Source organism: Apis cerana, linkage group LG4, assembly GCF_029169275.1.
Source record: "Apis cerana isolate GH-2021 linkage group LG4, AcerK_1.0, whole genome shotgun sequence".
Taxonomy (NCBI): Eukaryota; Metazoa; Arthropoda; class Insecta; order Hymenoptera; family Apidae; genus Apis; species Apis cerana.
In genome coordinates this window covers 3,460,221-3,480,016 of record NC_083855.1, presented here as the reverse complement: position 1 = coordinate 3,480,016, position 19,796 = coordinate 3,460,221, and the positions used below count along the sequence as shown (strand labels likewise).

General features: G+C 34.7%; 1 protein-coding gene across 1 annotated transcript in view; it reads left to right on the top strand.

Annotated features, from left to right (window-relative positions):
* Window positions 1-19,796, top strand: part of LOC108003563 (proteoglycan Cow) — a 171,921-nt gene that overhangs the window by 149,319 nt on the left and 2,806 nt on the right. Inside the window, 4 exon segments of the mRNA XM_062073615.1 lie at window positions 1,474-1,628; window positions 15,726-15,942; window positions 18,598-18,757; window positions 19,507-19,796. Of these exon segments, the coding sequence (XP_061929599.1) occupies window positions 1,474-1,628; window positions 15,726-15,942; window positions 18,598-18,757; window positions 19,507-19,796 (822 nt within the window).

Below are 19,796 nucleotides of genomic sequence, written 5' to 3'. Positions count from 1 at the left end.
ATTCATAGGCAGCCACGCATAGTCGGTTTAACAGTGGGACTCTCTGTTTGCTACCAGGGACAAACATCCACCATGAATATTCATAATTGCTTGTTAGAACAATAATGTCAGTGTTAAAGCGTACGAGGCTGCATTATCTCGTGGGCTCGTAATGTCGAAAGAATTCAGATCTAAGAAAATACAATTAACTTAACAAGAAACTTTTTTTTGTTTTTTTTTCTTTTTTTTTTTTTACGAATTCTAAATTATATCATTCACACTCGAGTTGTAATTCATTTCAATATAAATACAGCGATTAATTTAAATTGATAGTAGCAATATTAAATTTTACGAAGAATCAAAAGAGTGATTAATGTCATAAAATAGGAAACATACGCGTGTATATTCTAAAATCAAGTAAAAAAAGGAAATTTTAATTTTAAATAATTCAAATTTTATCGAAAATACAAACATAAAGAAATAATTAATGAAGCAATAAGGATACGCATTGAAATTTCGTTGCAAGAAAAATATAATTAATAATAAAATTATCAAGCGATATTCTTAAAAACTGTAAAAACCATCAATCTACTTTCACGATAATAATGCAGTTTCAAAATGATGGAGAAAAAAGAAATTTTATATATATATATTTCGATGAAATAATAAATTATCTCGTATCATTGAGAAAATTCAAATTTATGGGTCGGTTTGGAAACCGGAAATCAAAATATCTATCAACGTCAATCCAACTACAAAACGTGATACAAGTGAGGATACGTATTTGCAAAATATTCACGATCAAATGGAGTTTGATACGTTGTTTGAAAGGATCGACAAACGGAATATCTGCAAAGGTACGATATTCTCGAGCGTTATGCAATAATAATGAATCGAGTAATTTTTATTTCGCTTTTTTTTCCCCCTCCTCCCCCAATTTTCAAACGAAAAACACAATTTGTAGTTAAGCTTGGAAACAAACAAACGCAGGTGGACTAATAAAGCCACCGTGAACGGGCCATAAAATATTCGGAAACAGGCGTGTAAACGTCGACAATCGAGTTTTATCGCGTTTGCAACGTCGTCGCGTTTGTTTAAAAATCATCGAAAAGCTTGTCGCCGCGTGTGTCGAATGCAAATGCTCATTTATTTACACGCGATTAATGAGTTTTCGTTTGGTCGTCCGAATTTCCTCGACATCCCACTCTAAATTTTCAACCATTTTCACGTCGTTACACTCTCTCTATCGATCTCCCTTTCGATAATATTGAATAATTTCTTTCGCAATTCGTAGGAAGGGCTAGAGAATATATATATTTTTCCCTCGTAAAATTAAAAAATAATTGAAATTAGTAACAATAAAATTATTATTTTGTCGAAACAAATTTCCACTAGAGACTATTATATTTCGGATCTCGAAGTTTGATTTATTCGCTTCTAATTTATCATATCCTGTAGAACGATGTATCGATTAAAACTCGATTTTTTTTCCAGCTTCTGATCTTCGAGCCCACAACAAGAAGATGCAACTGCAACGACAGAAGGCGCTTTCTGGCAAGATGCGAAATCGTGACATAACGTTGACGCCACACGTTTTTAATTACGACAATCATCATTACCAATACTTGAAATATTCCAAACGTGCCAAGGTAAGCTCAATATCCCATACACATAATTTCCAAACTTAGAGTAGTTTTCGATCTCCATTTTTCTTTCTTTCTTTTTCAAAGATCTGAATCGTTGGCAATCATAAAACTCTCAATTACTTTTAGATTATACACACGCATTCGACAGAAAATTTCTAATAATTCTCTAAAAAAGTAAATAAGTAATAGCTCTTACATAATAGCACACTCGTGAATACCCCCGTCTCGTAATACCCTTAATAACTCCCTAACCGAGCATGTATTATCCATCGAACAACGATAGATCACCAGAGAACTTGCACACTTATCTCTTCAATATCTAACATCTGACCAACTATATAATAATAATCGTGGCTTGCGATCAAAGTTTCCCAACTAAGCGTAGGAGCAACAAATTTTAATTACAAGATTGGTGGTTACACCGGGGAGATCGAGCGGACATTTTCATCCCCGGTGTAATAGCCTCGATAATGCCTCGCGCGTTAATCTAATAAACTAATAAACAGATAGGTAAGCCGCGTGTTTCCTGGTATTTTCTGCGCCGTGGTCGTGATGGCCATGGATGATTAGTCGATTAAACGGAAATTATACGATATAATCGTCCCAGCCGAAGGAGGCGGTGGCGTACAAACACGGAAGCGGGGGTGGCGCCGGATAAAACCGCGAGAACAGGAAACAGAAGCGCGTGGTGGCAGTCAGCAATTTGCCGATTCTGCTGAATCGCCGCCCCTCTGTGAAACTGTGAGCGTTTCGCGCCAAACCACCGACGACGATTCGGGATTTCGAGGGTCGTTTTCGAGGGATCTTGCATTTCGCCCCGAGACACAGCGGTTTCTTTTCGTTTATATCTCTTTTTTCTCTCTCTCCTTCCCTCTTCTTCTCCTCCTTTTTCACCGATACACCTTTACCACGCGGTGGAACGTGGTGGAAATGGTTTCGTTAGAGTTTCGTTCTTTCTTCTTTTTCCTTCTTCTTTTTTTCTCGAAGGGGAGAGCTTTTGTAAGTTGTTTGAACGTGAAGGAAAAATAAAGATTGGTAGATTATTTAAACGAGGGGAAAAGAGAATGTTAAAAAAGTTTCTCGAAACGTTTTTTTTTATTTACTGTTATTCTGAATTATATACAATTTCGTGGAATTGAAAAGTTCGTAATTCGATTAGGGTAATTTTGGAATATTAAGTCTAAATTGAGATCAAACTTGCGAGTTTATTATTATTATTAAATGACACCAAGTGCCATTGTAAATTACTTTCTTCGAGTTCTTTCTTTCTTTCGCGATATATTTCAACAACTTAAAATTCAGTTTACGGACTTTTCTCCAATCTCTCCAACATGATCCAACTCTCTGGACGCCTGTTCAACTCTCATTGGCCGAGCAGCAACAGCGTTTAATAATTGGCCGAGCCTTGTCGTCGGTTGAAATATTCGGATTTTGATTCGCAATCGTTAATTCAATGCCGCATAAACAGTTACAGTTTCGTTTATTCGTCGCCGACGTGCAGGAAAATGCTCGTGGCCGCGACCTGAATATTTCAGCGGGCACGGGGATTTTAAACGGTCGCCATTACTATTCGTATTAGGGGCTATGAATTATTTAAGTTGGAATCACAGATTCGCGAGATGAACAGCATACTGTCAGGCTAAATTGCAAAATAAATCTGGACCGAGGGGGGTGGGGGTTAAATCGCTTTCCATTTAACCATCCCCGTGAACCACCCCCTCCCTCTTCCTCATCGTTCTATGAATCAGACTCGTTACCGTATTTCATCCAACGGAATGGTGGAAATGGCGTAAGATCTCGTGACATTCCTCCATTGCCTATTAACGTGCATGATGCGTTCCTGCTGCATCAAGCCGTATTGAAACTGTAACCGAGTTGAAAATGAAGGATCGACGTGATGGGGGACGGTGGATCGGTCTTTGAATGTTGTTTCGAGAAAAATAACGAATGGTGGAAGAACAACATCGTATCTGTGGAATTAATCTGAAAATTTCAATTATTTTTACTAAGGGATGAGTAGGTTTTCGGAATAAGAATAGAAATATATGTTTTATACATGACAAAGAATGGTAAATTTAAATTAAATATCGAAAGATTAAATTGTGATATTTTCATCAAGTAATGGAAATGTTTTGACTCCACTTGTTAAACTCACTTGAGAATTGAATAACAGTAGTGAATGTATATTAAAATGATACTTAGAAGTTAAATTCTGTGTTATAGAGTCTTTAATCCTAGGATTTTAGATTCCAGTTTCGTGAATTCCAGACTGTTAATCCTTAGAACGCTAAATTTCAAGATCCTAAGATATATAATCTTAAATTCGAGATTTCTAAATTCTAAGGAGCTATTACTTCTAAAGAGTTTCCGACTTTAAAAAATCGAATTCTTTTATTTCGAAATTATGAAAAGAATAGAATCTTAACAACAAAATTTTTATCTCCAGAGTTTTAATATACTCTTTAAAAACATTCTAACGATCTAAAATTTCAAAACTTGATCTCAGAATTGCAACTTAAAGCCTAAATCCCTAATAATCCTACCACTCCGACACATCCTAACTGCTAATCCTTAAAATCCTGGTAATCTGAACTCTCACCTATAGCGAACTAGAAATCCTTCAACGAGATACTCTTAAACTAAAAGTTGTCTAATGGAGGAACAAATTTCAAAAAAAAAAGAGAGATTCTCAATTTCGAATTCACCATTTCTAGCATCTCTCTTTCGTTAATTCTAAAACTCTTCAATTTTTGAAAAAACCCAAACCCAAATTCGATAGAATTTTTCTTAACAATATTCGAATCGAATTTCCTGAATACAAAGATTCCCTGGAAAAATTTTTAATTTCGAAGAATCTTGTACAAAACCACCCTTATCAATAAACTACTCTCGAACCAAAATTCGTGGAAAGAAGAAACTCGATTGTAGAGAGAACAATTTTTCAGAATACAGAAATTCTCTCTATTTCCTGCCGGGGGAAAAATTCTTCAATTTTGAAACACCGTGTAGAAACAACCGTTAGCCAAGCGTTAGTTCGTTAGCGGCGAGTTTTCGTCCCTGACACGACGACTTACACACCGGGGGATACCTGGTGCTTTATAGCCGGTGCTCTCTATAGCAGCGACCTTGTAATTTAAGGTCGAAGGTAGGCCGTGGAACCGCTCGATAAAACACCACCAGTGATAGAAGTCTCACGAACGTAGGGATTGTGCAGAGGAATCGACCTGGCCGCCCACCTTGATTTACGCGACCCAGTCGATTTCTGCTCTCGGCTTCTTTTTGCTCCCGTGTCTTACATTCACCCTCTCCTTTTTTACTTTTCTTTTTTTCTTTTTTCTTTCGCGGTCCTCGTTTGGAAAATTTATGTATCGATTATCTTCACGATTTTCATTGTCGCAGAGATTCGATGGATGTCTCAGATCTGAATCAGGTGGGATCCATTTATCCCAACTGTCCGTTTCCGGATTAATCCTCTCTCTCTCTCTTCTCTCTCTGTCTCGTTCATTGCCCTTGTGTTTCAGGTATGTTTTCTATGATCGCGGATATTATCGTTGGATATTAATCGTCTCTTGGGTCTGACGGTTGATTTGTGGTTGGATTTATCGTCTTTCTTTTTTTTTTTTTGTTCGAGGGATGAGAGATATATAAATCGGGGTGTATAAATCGATTTAATTTTCCGTTGCGTAAAAAGGTGGAAATGTTTCGTCGTGAATACAATTCGGATTTGCATAATTTGCATCACGATTGTGCGATGATGAATGAATTAAATTGGCAAGCATTGTTATTTTTTTATTTTTTTATCGTTATAAAAGAAAGAGAGAGAGAGAGTTAAATTGAAGATAAAAATACGAGGATAAATAAAGCGAAGATTATCGATATCCTTTCAATAAATCGTATAGATTACTAAAAAATATATATATATATTCATTTTATGAAAAAGTTGCACATCGATGGATAGATCGATGGAAAGAAGAAAAAACAATTCGATGAATAATTTTTCACGTATATAAATTTATTATTCTATTCTTGCAATAATCTTATTATTTAAGAATGAGATAAAAAATAGAAGTAAATGAAAAATATATGTTAAATGTTATTGAGTTTCGATATTCATCAATTCCCCTGAGATGTTTACCAACTTACCTCGATTCAATATACCCGACATACTCTTTTCACACTTCACAGAAGCCATTCCTATTCGACTCGTCTCTAACATCCCATCTTCCCTTTCAATCTTCCGTTGGTCACGCTCCTCGCGAAAGAAGACGATTTCAATCCTGGGGGCAACACAATAACTGCATTTTCCCCTTTTTTCACGTCCCGTGAACCTGATCCCGCGCGGACCCTTTGTTGCCAGGGGAAAAAACAAACTGAACCCAACCCTCCCTCCGTTGATCCCGTATTTACTCCATTTCCGCCCTTCCGTCCAAACAGACGGGAGAAACAGCCCGGTGTCGGGTTCTTCTTGTCGTTGAAATCGATCATCTGCATATCACGAACAGCTCGTAATTTCCTGAGAATCACGGAAGGTCCCTTTTCCATCGAATTTATTAATCCTTTTGAACGAAATCCTTTGTTCGATCCTTTATACACATATATATATATATTTTTCTCGAATTTGTCGAATCTTGTTAATCGTGATTATTAATTATCAGGAAGGAAATTGGAGTAATTGGATTAATTAATATAACTTTAACTTTATTAAGAGATATATCAAACGGAAAAGGAATGTGAAGATAGAATGTCGAATTTTTGTCGACGAATGTGAGCTTTTGTCACAGAAGCTCGACCCCTCGTTGACAAGGAAACCACCCTCGATGTCATCGTTCGCGATTGAATGCAGGAATATCGTCGATAAATCGCAGCCTTCTTCGGGTTGCGCGCGTGCTACGCGATGAATAAAATCACTTACGAGGTAGCCGGGAGGGTTAAAAGAGAACTTCCCCTCTCGTTCGTGACATTTAAATAACGAAGTTTTAACGATGCAACTTTGAAATAAAATTAAAATAAAAATATAATGAAAAAAAAAAGAAGAAATGTTACTCCAGCAGACGACGATGTTCCCTGCTCCTCCTCTCCCCCTGCCTGTTTCGCCTTTCTTTGTTAAAAGAAAAGCGTAAGCATGAAAAATCTAGGAAAGAAAAATATTCTTGAAAGAAGAATATTCCTCGTCCCTTTTTTGTGTTTATTTCACAGAACTTGACACGTATATCTTCTCGTCTGACTCCAAACATCCGATATCCCTTCGAGCGTCTTCGAGCATAATACCAAACTGTTTCGAACATTTTTCAAACAACGTTGAAATTTCTTGAAACTTTACAACTGCGAAAGGCTGTTAATTGATTAAACGATTTAATACGCAAAGATTATCGTCGTTCAAATGTTTCTTAACAATACAGGGATCATTCTTGGACGAAAGAGAAACTGTCGAAATACATATATTTAACCCAAAACTCATGTCACAGTTTGAAGTTTATCAACGATCTTAACAATAATCTTTACGATCCAAGTACCACAATTTACGACGATTTTCAAATCGTCACAATTTCTTCACGATTTTAACTTTAACTACACCACGAAACCGTTCGATTTCTCCTTCTACAAACGCCCTCAAGATATTCAGTTTCCCTTCTTCCTCGTATATAATACGAGGAAACAGAAAGAAGCGCGGAGAGGGCGAACGACGCTTCGAAATAAATAACGAAGAGCGGAGAAGAGGATATCAATAAATAAAAGTTAGAAACCAGGAGAGGAGCGTCTGTGGTACACATAGGTATGGCGAAATATAGGGAGGATGGTATTGCTCGCGTATGCGGGTGAACTGAAATTCCCTGGCACGGAAACTTACCGCCCGGAATCGGAAATTAGCGTGTTATGCCGGTAAATCATAACTTTCTTTGGGAATAGTTTACGCCTCCAAGCCGGCCACCGACGTTTCAAATGCGAACAGTGCTCGATAAACGTCCAATTTATACCGATCATTTTCCCTGCTCGTTTCGTTTCGTTTTTTTTTTTTCTCCCAGAAAAACTTCCCCCGGAAAAATATTTATTCGAGTGTTCGTTGCATTTATCGCGCAACGAGAGGAAGATTTTTATCGATTTTTATCGTATTTTTTAATATTCAAGGTGAGTTTCAAAACATGCATTACAAATAATTAACTCGCAAATTAATCGTTTCTCCATCAAACAGAATAAAAAAATTCTTTCTTCTGATCGAATAAAAAAACGATTGAATTATTATCCGATAAAAAAGAGGAAGGATTCGAGAGCGAACGGATCAACAAAGCAAAGAATTGTTGTTCCTTCGATATTTCCTTCCTTTCCGAATGAGAAAAGTGAAATAAAGAGAGCACGGCGTGAAAAGAAAGAAATTTCACCTCCTCGGATTAAATTAAACAAAGAACGAGCGGAGAAGGGGAAGAGATTTAAGGAATCAAAACGGGCAACTATTATTCCTTCAATTTTTCCATCCAGGAAAAGGGGATGAGGCGGCAAAGCGGCAACCACTGACGGAGAATAAACCGCGAAGTGTTCGCGAATCCCAAGAAGATGTTACTGCCGTTCTCGTCTCGGTCGACTTAATTAAATCAACGTTTTAACAGAACCGACAAACATCCTAGAGCCCTCTGCGACACTTTATTCCCATCTACTCGGTTATTTTTATTCCTTCCTCCCCCTCCTATCCCCTTTTCTTTTCTCCTTTGTTCGTGGAAACATTGTCGAGGAAACCGGAGATAGACGGGGGAGCCCTTCGTCACCGGAGATACTTCACTTTTATGATTTTCATTCCGACCCGGGCTTTAACGAGAAACATTTGTTCGAACGTCGCGTCGCGCGATGCTTCTTGCTCGAATGAAAACGATAATAAGGGAATCTGGATGGCTCACTCCTCCTATACGAACTTTATATTGGCCTCCATTTTCTAATGGACCGAAATCCCATTTATTTCTTTCCCCTTTATCATTTGTTAACTTCTTCGTTCTCTCGCATGGATCGAAAATTCCATTGGTTCTTTTTTTCATCTTTTTCTCAAGCGTATCGTTTCGAATCATAATTCGTCCTGGAATTTGTTGATAGGATATTAATTATTTATATTTGTCCGGATTTAATTAAATTTTTCATCCTTGTTATATTATGTAATGTTAGAGTAATCTAGTGAATATGAACCAGAATGTGAGTACACGATACGAGAGATTACAAGTATATTTTTTTTAACAGAATTCGTTAAATATTGAAAATAACAAGTGTTTCTAATATTTTAGATCGTGTAATTAGAAAGAATGAATGGAATGAATCGGCAAATCCTGTAAAACCTCTGTAAAATTTGTACAACATTTTACTGCAATTTGATTATGGGATATCAAATCGAAGGAAAGTAATTGTTCAAAAATCCTTAACAAATCCCTCACGAATATTCGATCATTCAAAGTAACCACGATGGAAGAGGAAAGTTACAAACGGAGCAAAATGGAAAGAGAAAGAGAAAGGGAAAGCTGGAATGGCCACTAAGGAGAATGAAAACTAGACGAATTAGGATGGAACAATGCGATAGACTTTCGATTTAAAAAGGTTTTTTTTCCAAGCGGAAAGCTTTTGTCCAATAATTCCCCCCTTTCTGCTCTATCCTCCTCCCCTCCTGTCATTTGAATAGATTAGTCAATTCAATGAACATTTCATCGTGCGTTTTTCCCTCTCCCTGTCTTCTTCTCGATTTTCAATGGGTTTCGCTTTTGTCTTAGCTACCGGATTCCTCCGTCCTTTTTATCCGTTTCATGGATGGTTGTATTGTCTTTTAAAAACCGGTGGCCGAACTCCACCTTTCGCAGGGAGAATCTCCAAGGGTGAAAAAAAGAAAGAAAAAGGTGTGTCTCGTTAAAAGTTCTGTTTTCACCCTCGCAATAAGTCCGGATTTTCGTGACCAAGCGGCGTGAAAGTTTCCTCTATTTTATTTTTTTTTCCTTTACTTCTTCTTTTTTCTTTTTTTTTTTTTCCTTTCTCCAGAGATACTTTCGCTTCGAAATTTAATTTCATCCGATCGATCCTGTCTCTGCCAGGAGATGGGAGGGAGCAAGGGTCAAAACTTTCCACTTGGGAACAAATTTCAATCGGGCGACATTGCGCAAATAACCGTGATTTTCATAGATTTATTGATCTACCTATTCCGCGAAAAGAATTTTTTTCAATTTTCGCGAGGATATATATTATAATGTTTTATTTTCGTCTTCCTCTTGGTCTCGAGGTGTTCGAGGTTTATTGTGAGTTGTCATTAGGATAAAAAAAAATGTGATAATTGAAAGGATCTATCGATCAGAAAGTTTTCAAAGATAGTGAAAAATTGTGAATTCTTGATAAGTTTCCCTCGATTAAATAAATAACTAATTAGATGGAAAATTCTTAAATAATTCCTTAATCAATCCTAGATAGATATCAAGCATATTTTATAAATTTCTTGAATTATCTTCGGCATATTTGTTGTTATTGTTCTTTCGATGCAACGTATTTCTCTTCTTTTTTACACAAAAGACTATTTTTCACTCTACTACTATCTTTTTTCCCCCCTTTTTGAGCAAAGGCTATTTTTTACTTTTCGTTCTTCTTTCATTTCTCGCAATATTTTGATGCAGTGTATCCGTATCTTGAAAACTGACAGGAACAGTTCGGGCGAATCCATTCAGACGTGTCCCTGAATCAAGTCTCTATACATGTATATGTATAAGAACACCTCTTTTCCCCATTTCCGTGGCCCCAAAACAGAAACGATAAAAGATTCAACCTCCATTCCGCCAAGATTCTCCTATTGGTCTGCCGAGTTTCTTTCTTCTCCGAGGAAGAGGGAGAGAAAGGGGATAAAGAAGAACGAAGAGAAACAATAAGTCGCGCGGGAAAATTGAAGATAAACAACCGAAGGAAAATGTAGAGAGAGAGATGTCAGTGAATAAAGGAAATCTGAAAGAGAGGAGTCGGATCCTCGAGATGGGTGAAAAGAGACGGGAAGAGTTTAATTCGAGAAGCTGTTTCGGAGCAAAATTAATCCTGGAAGCCTTCTTAAATTATTCCTCGCCACGCTGGTAATTAATACTTATCCCGTTTCTTCTATCACGTTGATCCTTTTGTATCTTTCTTCGTTTTTGGAGAAAGAAAAAAAGAAACGAGATGATTTATTGACTTTTCCTGAAAAAAAAAAGGACGAACTAATTTTCAATAAGTCGACTTGGCAGAGAGTTAATTTTTTTTTTTTTATTGATTATGAGAATCGATAATGTTAACCTCTTGTAAATTTGTTTTTTGCATGCATGAAATGATTCGATTCCATAAATGTAAATAATTCTGGAATTTATTTAGTGATTGAACGTATCGTTGAATGATATTTTTTATTAACGTTAAATACAACTTGATTGGTGTTTTATTAATTGTTTCGTTATAGAAAGAAAAAAAAATTGTTGCATTATAAGGAACAATGCTTCGATATCGAAATCGAGATTTAAAATTTAGAAAGGCGTACGAAAAATTGCTGGTATTAAAATTTAAAAAATTGGTAAATAACAAACGAAGAAATTATTTAATAAAAATCATTGAAATATTTTATTTTTAATAATTTTAATCTTCCTTTTTAGGAGATGAATTGAATTTATCATCGAATCAATAAATTTTCAATAAAACGATAAATGTTAAAATTAAATAATTTCAACAATCCAAATAAATTATGATTATTTTTAGCGAATCTGCGATATTTAAAATTTTTCTATTACTATTCATCAAAAATTTCATATTAATCATGCGTTAAATCAATATTCATCTTCAAACTTTACAATTTATTCAAATTATCAAAACTATTCGAATTTAATAGAAAATAATATATCGAAACATTAACAAGAAATGAAAAATCATTTAAAATCCAATTATCACATTTTCGGTGAAACTGATAGTAACAGCCAATAATATATATCTTGTCGAACAATCAAATATTCACGCAATAACACTAATCTCATTTTATTCAAAGTTTTCGTGCTAGAAAAAAAAAATCCATCATATTGCATATGCACGTCAAACGATCGGTAACGAAACAATTAATTAAACGTTTCGAGAGAGACAAGAAAGATGCATTAAAATTTTCCTTGATTTCTATCAAAAGTTGTACCGTGTTCGTTAAATGCGAAATGAAAATGATCAGCATCAATTATCAGTCGATAATCCAGATTCGTTGGACATGCCTGCGGAAGATCGAGGGAAATTATCGAACGATCACGGTCCATCGTCGAGGTCGTTGCCAATTATCGGGCTAATTTTACACGGACGATACCGGATTATTAAATGCGGATGCCTGTATAATTTTGCTTAATCACGCGTGTCAGCTCGCAAGCTCGGCTGGGAAAATTGAAATATCGTTCGAAAAGTACTGTTACCTCTAATGATAATTGGAGTTTTCAATATAATCGACAATCGGAAAAGTAGATAATCCGTATTATTCGTTTTGTTTACGAGTCTCTCTGACAACTTGTTATTATTTATTGATATTAGACAACTTTATTAAAAATGATATTTATCAAATTTTAATTCGATAAATCCAAAATTAAAAAAATCATTATAAATAAAATTTCATTTCATTGACTGTTATTAGTAATTCTTTCGTTTTTCTTCCATATCAATTACAGATTGTATTATCGATGTAATCTTTTCAAAATTTAACATTAATATTGAATTCTTTTTTCTAAATCTTTGAAAGAATTCGAATTCGATGTGAAATATAATTTAAAATTTGTAATAAAATTTTTTATAAAAAATTGATAAAATAATACTCAAATTATTTTATAAATTATACTTATTTGCAAAAAATATATTATTCAATTGTACATCAAATCATTCCAAACGATTTTACACATTTCAACTATGCGTAAAGCATACAAGTGAAAAAATTAAATAAAAATAATCAAGGATATCGAAAGTGGTTTCAAAGAAAACAATTTGAAGAAACAAAACGGTTTGATCCTTTAATTACCCGAGAGGAAAACTTATATTTATCTCTCGGAGAATGCGTTCTACGGGTGGCGTAAACTCGAGACGGGGGAATCTAGAATTTCCTTTCCAAGGGATGATAACCCCACGTTACCGTGGAAACACTGAATCAATAGCAGGACTAGTTTATTAACACGCTGAAGGCTAAAATAACAGATCTAAGAGGACTACTATATACCTAATATTCTCGAGTTTAATCGGAGGAAATAGTTTTGGTATTGTTTGGGAACTGGAATTTATATCCTTTTACGAATTTAAAATTTATATTTAAAAATGTGACACAGATTGAAATTGAACTTGGTTTTACAATTTTTTCACACGTGTCTTTTGATTGAGAATAATTCGATACAAGATGAGGAAAGAAACATTTTTCAAGATAATACGAAATGTTAAATTCTTTTAAATTAAAATAAAAAAAAAAAGAAAAAAACTTCATAGATCCATATAGAAATTATTCTAAATTTATATTAGAAAAAAACTAAATGAAATCATATATATTTATATGAAATTTCTTTTTAAGAACCAGAAATTAGAAAATTTATATAAATTTGCTATTCTAAATTTTTCACGAACAAATAATTTAATGAAATAAATAAATTGATCGCTATTGGCTGAAGCAAGAGTTAGATTTATAAAACGCATATCATGTTAATTATACGAATTCTTTTAAATTTATAATTTCAAGAAGGAAATTTTTTAAATCTGTAATTCTCAATAGCCAATACTCAATGCTGAAAACGTTTAAAGTAAAAACTACTAGAGTCATAGTTGCGAGTATAAAATCGAGCCTCGATCCTCGATCCTTTTTTACGAGGAAGTCGAGTATTTTTCAATGGCGATGAAGCTCTCATTGGTCGACCGTAAGACCTCTACGAGTCGATAGCTCGTATTTTCGAGCCCAGACGAGGCGTCTTTCCCATCGATCCGACGGAAAGCGTCGCCAGACGACGAGGAGCCGTAATATCGTTACGGACGGTTGCAACCCCGTAAGACTCGACGACTCGTGCATGCCACGAGTAAACCAAGTCCGTCCAAGAATTTTTAATCCTTGATGATTTTGATCTCTTTTGGGCAACATTTTTTGATTATACATGATTGATATTGTGTTACTCGATCATCATTGCCATCATCCAATATTCCACGTATGAAATTATATTGAAGTATTGGCAATTTGAAATAATTATGAAGGATCAGAAAATTAATTTTTCCCAATCAAAGTTTATTTCTCAAAGATTTATCTTGGGATTTTTATCGTACTCTCGATTTCTTTATCGTTTATTAAAAACAATCAGATCGTCAAGATCAAATAGCACAGAAAGAATCAAAATGTAATATCTTCGACGGTCAATAAGATATAAAAATCTAAAATCATAAATGTTATTTTCCAAGCATCGAAAACAATGCCTCGAGGGTTGAACAGCGTTGGAGGGAACAGCGTAAAAAGGAGAAGGCGGAAGATGAAGACGTAGTTCGATTGTTTTTGCAAGGGGGTTGCGTATAAAGTGGCGCGGGGCGAGATTTGCGAGATAGGAATTTAGAATGGGAGGTGAGATACATCGTTTCTGCTCATTGTTAGCAACCCTCCACGGGGAGAAAATTAACGCTGTACAAACCTGGTTCATGACTCGAGGTTGGCTAAGAAGAGAAGTGAAAAACGAGAGGTTGTGCACGAAAGCCCAGAAGAACGAACCCTTTATACCCGTCCTGTGCACCAGACGTGTATTTACCCCGAAATTACACGTTCGTACGGTTAATAATCGCATTGGCCAACCTCCCCATCTCCCCTCTTTTCCCCTTGATTCGTCTTACGAGAAGAATTGTTTGGAAAATTTTCGGATAGAATAATCTAAATAAAGAATATCTTATTATTGTTTTTTATTATGGAAAAAGAAAAATTATGGAATATGCATAATTCTTTTCTATTTTCAATTTCAGGATTAATATCAAAGATTCCAGAAGGTTTAATAAAAAACAAAAATCTGCGTGTAATAATTCAAGTTTTGTAAAATTCAAGAAAAAAAGTTTTTCTCATTTTTCAAAATATCGTTACGATGCAATGAACGTGTTAAAACGTAATCAAAGGATCAATGCACAACGCTCTTTTCAGTGAATTTCGTTTACTAATTTGTGAACAGGTTAGTGAATTAATTTCAACGAATTGCCCCGACGATATAATCAAACTCGAATTCGCAATCGAAGGATCATTGAATAACGCGTTAAAAGTATGTAAATTCGCGCGAAAAGATTCTTAATTAATGGACATGGAATTGTGTTCGTGGATAGAAAATTATTACCGGTTCCTATAAATTCGAACTCGCGATGATTAATGATGAAACACAAACTTATTTCCGCGTGTAATGGACATCTCTTTGTTTCTTTAATGATACTTATGAGGAATTATCAAATTTTTTTTTTTTTAGTAAAGAAAGAAGATAAAATTACTTTTAATTATTGGAAATGATAAAACTCGATAAACGAGATATTTAAAGATAATTTTTAAAAACTGAGAATACTCGTATATCACAAATGATATAAGAATTAAATAATAGGATAGAAACATGACAGTATTATTTTATATCTTTTATTTATTTATTTTTTTTCGCGCCTTCTGTCTTTAATTCTAATTTCATTTTCATTTAATCTTGATTCTTTGATATCGAATAATCTTATTATTGCATTAAGAACAGAAAGGAATTAAAAAGATAGTCGACAAATCTTCAATATCCTTTCGTTCACAACAAAAGAATTCCTGGATTTTTTTTTCTATTTTATATCATCCATGTAGAATTATCATAATTTTATAATTTTAGTTATAATTAAGTTCAGTTTTTAGATAAACAGAGACTGAACAATTTCTTGCTGTCCCAGTTCATGCAATACAAACTCAAATTATTTATAATTCGATAAATAAAGTTAATAATAATTTTGTTCTCTTATTTTTGAGAATATTAATTTTCGTATTTATTTTGAATCTTTTTAGAATCATCTTTAAAATCCTCCTAAAGTATTTCCACGAATATATTAATATCCTAAATATACGTATATTTAATCCAACTCTCATACAAATTATTTATTTATTTATTTCAGGCACTGGCTGGAAGCAAGTACGACGACAAGCATCTGATGAGCAACGAAGTAATGGAAAAGACTCCATCCCCCTTAAAATCGACGTACAACTCCCAATCATCGCGAAACTCTGATTGCCCTCCGTCATCCAAACCTGCAATGGCGAATCGTCTCCTGGATTGGTTCTCTGTCGTGATGGCTGATTCTAAACACCGTCGCCCTCATCCTAAACCTAAAGGTACGAGTATATAGATCTTAGAATTAGGTCAGTCTTGGATTTATGGTTTGGAATATGACATTCCAATTGGGTTTCGATAATTAGATTGACCCTTACGTTCTGGAAAATTTTCCATCATCAATCCTCTGAGTATTCATCAATGTAATATCACTATAAATGGTATCCTCATTTTTTTTTTCAGCATTATAGCCTTTCAAAAAAATTCTAACGCAATTTGGTATCTTTGTTTTATTAACTACGTAAATTTTGATCTAATTGTTAAAATATTTTCTCTCGCAAGATGTTGAAAAGTGAAATTTCATTTATGAGCTTAAGAATATCATGAAAGATTAAATGTGCAAATCATTGTTTAAATTTTATTTCGTTAGCTCATAAAGTTCTATTGATAATTTTGTTTTTTTTTCATCGATCAGTAGTAATTTAATAAGTTATTGTTAAAAGTAGAAATTTATATTAATATATTCAACGAAGATATTCACTGTAAGAAAATTTGAATAACGATCAATATCAGTTGATTACTTCATTGAAATTAAATTAATTTTTTAATTCAAATTACAAACATGATTTATTCCTCAAATATAACGTTTGAGGAATATTTCGGTTAATTTTATTCGGGTAAACAATAGCAGGGCGTAAAAATCGCGTGACCAATGTAACGATAATTGCATCCCATGTTTTGCTTAACAGTTGGTAGAAACGGAAACGACGGTGACGTGCTAAAAGTTGCTCTAATTATCAGTAAATTGCACATGCGATGACGTGGCGCAATAAATTAGAAACGTAGGTAACAACCATCGAAATTCTTGCACCGTCATTCGTGTTATCGATGTGGACGATGTTCTTCGATGGCAAATTGGTTTGAAAATTATGAATTTCTCTCTAAATGTGTCTCGATTAACAAGATCGATTAAAAATTCCGTTGAAAAATTTCAAAACTTATCGTTTATTGATACAAAAACGAAAGAAAAAAATATAAGAAATATTCTATCAATAGTTACATCGAGTGGAACTGTTTTTTAAATATCATTTAAAATTTTCTTTGTTCAAAGTTATTAAGAAACTTATTTGCATTATATATTAATAAATAAATCCAGGAGAAAATTTAAGAATTCGAAATATATTAGGATCAATTTAAAAAATTATAAAAATTTATGTTTGATTTTTAACAAATCATTAAATCGACACAATTCCCAGGTTGTCAAATCCTGTTGGAATTATCTGGTGATTCGTGAAAGCCTGTTAAAACGATTCCTGAATCACCAATTCCGATTAGAATCATTAAACCGAGTAATCCAGTCAAAATGACCCGAGAGTCAATGTTCTTGTAGCTAAAGTCATGAATGAAACTGGACACTGATCAAACACAAAATTAAAATTAATCAATGAAATTTTTATGAAATATAAAAATCAAAATTATCCCCAATTGTAATGTAATTTAAATTTCATAGAATACTAATTTTTATTAGACGTATTTTTTTCGAAGAACTCTCCTTAATATTACCATTAAAAAATTCTACGATCGCAAACGAAAGCAGCATCGATTGAAAAATTATCGAAAAGGAAGAGAAAAACGGATAAATTTTTAGCTTTAAAAATCTCTCGATCGTTGGAAGAATTCGAAAGGATTATCTTGACCACGTAACATTGGGATAACACGTTTAACATTGGGGTTAAAAGTATCGTTGCCGAATAAACCATTCACAACGGGCAAGTTCTGTAGAGAACGTGGCCGATCGGAGTTGAATATACAAGAGACTAATTGCCCCGCACGAAAAGGGTGGTCTCTCTGGACATTACAGCGCGCACGATCCAAAATAGTTCGGAACTGCCTCACGTCACTGCACGCTATTCGACTTCGGTACAATCACTTTCGTACCAGCGAGGAATTGTCCCATTTAAATGAATCGCTTCCCCTCAGATCTGTCGCCGATTACTCTCCTCTGTCTATGTCGATATTGTTCCCAATTTGTACGGTTTCAATCCGATCTTGCAACCGAAATATATCCAGTGTGAAATGGATGGTTGATAAACTAATGCGCGTATAATTTTAACGTGGAAAAATGGTTGCGTAACGTGGATTCGTTTTAAAGGAAAAGTTCGTGTGAATTTTAACAGAATCGTGATCTCCTTGATAAGGATTTATTTTTTAAATCGGGAACGGTGTAAATTTTAATTGAATGGCTATATTCTTATATCATTGAATTGTAATTATTCATATTTTTCTTCAATTATTCTTTTCAACGGAACATTTATGAACATATTTTTATTTATAAAACACAGTAGCAAAGTTTGAGCGAACAACATCCTTGTATACTTGATATTATTGAAAACGTATTTAACAATCATGCCATATTATAATAAAATACTTCGTCGTATACAATTTTCATCTTCGAAGCATTAAACTTTTCATCTCGTTCATCGTATCGATCCACCACTTAAATATTGCAATTTCCTGGAAACATAGACTGATAATATTTTTGCACAGATGCAACTCGCTGAACGCAAGTGCATTCGATTTTTATTTAACACACAACATGTTATGTTGTCCAAGTTACCCCTCCCCCCCTTCCCTCCTGTCGAGAGATATTTATATATTTCTGGCTGCAGAGACAGGGTCATCGGAATTCATATTTCATTCCTGTGCACTGTTTCCAGGTCACTTCCCTATCGGCTGCCAGAGCGAGGTCAGGTGGATGTTCGGACATTTGGACAGCGACAACGATGGCAGACTCTCTCTTTCCGAGTTGTACGGGCTGGAACACGATCAAAACGAGCCGTGTCTGAAACCGTTCCTCGACGGTTGCGACACGGACAGGTAAGATGACTTCCGGCCACCCGGAATGTTATTCCATTCACGTACATCTCTACCTAGTTGTCTAACCCGTTTGTTACATTTCGCCGCGAATTTTTCTTCCTTTTATATATATATATATATATATATAATCTCGTCCGTTGCTTGTAAATCATTAAAGTCCGCGGATACGTGACCCGAAAAGAGAACGAAGAGAGAGTGAAAGAGAGGGAGAGAAACCCTTTCAGTTTTTAATACCTTCGAGAGACTTGACGCTCGAGCGTAATAGGTCTCGAGCGTACGTGCCTACGGAGCGGAGAGTGGCTGGTCGTTAAGAGGCAGACACATGGAACGTGTGTGAAACTTTCATTCCGAATCAATTGCTTTTAGCTCGAATGCAAACGGGGAAATAAGAAATGATGGGTCATTGCGTTTGGAGAATTTTCCTTCTGTCAGGGTATCTATATAGAGATTAAATTGGATGTGTAATGATTTTATTGGGATATAATTCTTGGTATAAGAAGAAAATTTTTCTAAGAAAATAATTATAAATAATGGTTACTAGCACTAATGATTTTCTGAAAATAAACGTTTGTATCTTTTTTTCATTCTGAACCCTTATTTGGTTTTCTACTATATATGAGAAGCTTTATTATTTTCCTTTTACGTAAAAAATCTTAATATATATTAAAAAATGTTATAGATAGGATATTTTAATCAGGAAGATACATAATACAAGCAGGTATCAACCACATTTGACAATCCTTTTTCAGAGACATCTTTGTAAGTGGCCCTGAATGGTGTGGGTGCTTTTCAAAAGCTGAACGCCCCTGTGCAGCTGTACGTAAACGATCATCACCCGACGTTGCACCTGCCTGCGATTCTCGAGGGTATTATCGAAGCACCCAGTGCCATCGTGGTCTAGGACTCTGTTGGTGTGTGGATCCTCATGGTGTGGAATTCGCTGGGACTAGAACACGTGGCAGCAAGCCAGATTGCGGTAAATGGGTTCGAATTATGTCAACTGGTAAAACGTTCGTTCAAACGATTATAATACTTATCT